General features: G+C 37.0%; 1 protein-coding gene across 2 annotated transcripts; it reads left to right on the top strand.

Moving 5' to 3' along the window:
• Nucleotides 1-798: 798 nt before the first annotated feature.
• LOC119643272 (TBC1 domain family member 25-like) lies at nucleotides 799-2,891 on the top strand. 2 transcript variants are annotated; one of them, XR_005248252.1, is made up of 6 exons: nucleotides 800-1,048; nucleotides 1,107-1,824; nucleotides 1,885-1,949; nucleotides 2,021-2,079; nucleotides 2,134-2,183; nucleotides 2,243-2,891. XR_005248252.1 is itself a non-coding variant. In XM_038042618.1 (4 exons), exons 1-2 carry the CDS (start codon nucleotides 976-978, stop codon nucleotides 1,739-1,741), a joined length of 708 nt encoding a protein of 235 aa, XP_037898546.1. In that variant the 5' UTR covers nucleotides 799-975; the 3' UTR covers nucleotides 1,742-1,824; nucleotides 1,885-1,949; nucleotides 2,021-2,079. The 2 variants fall into 2 exon arrangements, 1 of the variants encoding a protein (XP_037898546.1); XM_038042618.1 differs by lacking the exons at nucleotides 2,134-2,183; nucleotides 2,243-2,891 and having other exon boundaries at nucleotides 799-1,048.
• Nucleotides 2,892-3,022: the final 131 nt, after the last annotated feature.

Below are 3,022 nucleotides of genomic sequence, written 5' to 3'. Positions count from 1 at the left end.
TTTTTTTTTCGCATTTAACAAAACAGCTGAGCATTTTCTTATACGCTATATTTGGCAATAAATAAACCGATTGCCTTCTCATATATGTATGGAAGAATATCGAATAAAAAAAATTACTAAAGAAATATAAAAAAGTGGTAGAATACATCTACGAAAAATAATTCTCCAAAATATGTCTAACAGTGTCTTGCCCAGGGAAGCAGTTCATGTCAAAGTGAAGGCAAGCATGGCAGAGAGAAGTATTTAAAATTCTTTTATTCAAATTTATGTAATTTTTTCTTCTAGAAATGTGAGATAAATACTCCACCAGAATGGCGGAAATTTAGCGTAGATCCGCAAATCATCTCGCTGGAGGTTTTCTATTCATTGCTTGCTAAAGCATTTGATATAAAGTCTGATTTTTCCATTAAGTATAAAGCGTACAATCCAGCAGGTAATGAAATTTATCTCTCAGTGCTATCCGATTGGGATTTAGATGCGGCTTTCTTGCGTATACATAATATTTCCATTCAGACATCAACGGAGCCTTGCGTTACTTTGCAAATGGATATAAAGCCACATACGAGCGCGAAAGAATGCGATTCCAATTGTGCGACTACACCTAACACTTTAGCCAATTCTGGGAATACCGCTGCAACAGCATTGGCGGGTAGTTCAGCTGCCAGGGACTTGATGTCGCCTCTGCAGCAATCTTTGGGTGCCTCCCAGAAATATATGCAACAAATGCAAAATAAATTGCCCGGTCTCATTATGAACCAAATGGTTAAAACATTTTCCATGGTACAAAAACCTTTTAATTTGTCAGAGGAAACAACAGCTGCTATACCGCCACGTCCGCCTTTGTGTTGTTAGATGCTTTGGGTCAGATACAAATAAGTGATGAGTTGCGTAAAGTGATATTCTTTGGCGGTATTGATCCCAGTCTCAGGCGAGTGGTGTGGAAACACATTCTCAACGTATATCCAAGTGCAACGTATGAATTACATGCGTCGCAAGTCTGAATATTACTATAAACTGCGAGACACTTGGAAAGCAGGCGTTAAAAACGGTGCGTCAAAAATATTTAATTCAATAAATATTTTATATAATTTCAAACTCTCTACTAGGTTGTATGGCTATTGGCGAATTAGCTTATGTAACTAGTATGGTCAAAAAGGATGTTTTAAGAACCGATCATTTGCATCCATTCTACGCCGGCAACGACGACAACCAGAACATTGCATCGCTTTTCAATATACTTACTACATATGCGCTTAATCATCCTTCAGTAAGCTATTGTCAGGGCATGTCTGATATCGCCTCACCTTTATTAGTCACCATGAATGATGAAGCACAAGCTTACATTTGCTTTTGCGCGATAATGAGTCGTGTGAAGGGTAATTTTATGTTGAATGGAATCGCAATGACGCAGAAATTTGCTCATCTAACTGAAGCATTGAGTTACTATGACAAGGAATTTTGGGAATACCTCAAATCGCTCACGGCATTCGGAATAGCGCACTACATCCCTGAGCAGCTGAATTTCCGTCACTGCTTGCGTGACATGACGGAAGAGAAGGACAATTTTTGCGAAGAGGTGATGGGTCGGAAAGTAGCAAAGGACCCCGTAAATAACTTGACGCTTACCAGCAAGTATCTTAAGCCGGCGTTCCCGAAAGTCGACGGGGCGTTCGACCAAGCCTATGATGTGTTTTACTCAGCAATGGACCAGCACGTGGTGCGGGATGATGCACCGAATTAAGTTACTGGGATTCATACTGTTTACGCTGCTAACAGGCAAAAACATCAGGGGGTCAATTGATCGGAACGCGTCTGCATTCTAAGGTAATTACAACATTATATGAATTCACTAATAAATTACTCTCTTACGTTCTCATTTTTTAGTTTGGATTAAAAAGTTCCATCCACACACTTACATTTATGGAAAATCGTGCGAGAAAAGCAGCAAAGTAAAGATAATTGAAATGTTTAATAAATATATTAATAAATTACTTATTTACGTTCTCGTTTTTTACTTTAGATTTAAACAGCGCCGCCGTCCACCGCCTCATATAGATGAAGGTTCACTGCATGCCAAAGGTAAGTTTGCATTTACCCTTTCTTATTATTATGTAAGCTTTTATTTCATTTTAGATTAAAAAAAAAAAAACATACGCACTATCGCTTCAGCAGAATGCCAAAGGGTAAGTTTGTGATCATCTTTATATATGAATGTAGTAATTAAATTATTTTACCTTTGCAGATATCAACAACCGTTCAACACAGCACCACTGTCAAGCAGCATACTGCCGTATATTTATTTAATAATCTTATCTTATCTATATTATTTGCATTTATATTATGTATTTATATTATATTAATAAGCGGGGATTTATTTGTTATTGTAAATATTATTATAGTTTTAAGTTTACAATGGTGTAAGCCTAAAGGGGAGCCAGCTATTTAAAACAATTGGCAACGCGCCTATCACGGCACCTCAAGGGTGGTGTGGAAAACCGTGTCAGGAAGCCGTGCTGACCATCTAGCAGCTGGCAGTGTGAATGTCACAAATGAAATTCAAACTTTATGAGCGGCAACACCCCAAGAACATCGTTACTGCCCACTATGCGCCAACAACAACGTACTTTTTGCATACGACGCCCTTGCGTACATTATCAACTAGAACTTGTTACTCTGTCCGATATGCTCATCATTACACATTGTTCCTTCTAATTTATTTCCATCGAAGACTTCTGCTTTAGGCATCTATCAGATTTTTGCAACTGCACCGACAGATTGTGCTTATTACCAAATTACGTTAAACTAAAAGACGTGGATTAGATAGCATATATTTTTATTTTATTTTTTTATTTATTTATTTTTTTTTGAATACAAACAAAATTTTATAAATATTTATCAGAAACGATAACAGAAAAGCCATATTTAGAGAACACTTATGATTTTAACACTGCCCTGTCGCCATTAAGATTAATTATTTGGAAATTATTCTGTCTATGGAGATATTAATCTCGTCTATTCTTTC

This window comes from Glossina fuscipes, unplaced genomic scaffold (genome assembly GCF_014805625.2).
Source record: "Glossina fuscipes isolate IAEA_lab_2018 unplaced genomic scaffold, Yale_Gfus_2 59878, whole genome shotgun sequence".
Classification (NCBI taxonomy): Eukaryota; Metazoa; Arthropoda; class Insecta; order Diptera; family Glossinidae; genus Glossina; species Glossina fuscipes.
The sequence above is the reverse complement of the archived record's forward strand: the minus strand, read 5'-3'. Positions and strand labels throughout refer to the sequence as shown.

Bases quoted from the DNA above. Each gene is read 5' to 3' on its own strand.
- LOC119643272 (XM_038042618.1), top strand. From the start codon at position 976: ATGAATTACATGCGTCGCAAGTCTGAATATTACTATAAACTGCGAGAC. The intron at 1,049-1,106 runs GTGCGTCAAAAA...ACTCTCTACTAG, and splicing joins GAAAGCAGGCGTTAAAAACG to GTTGTATGGCTATTGGCGAA.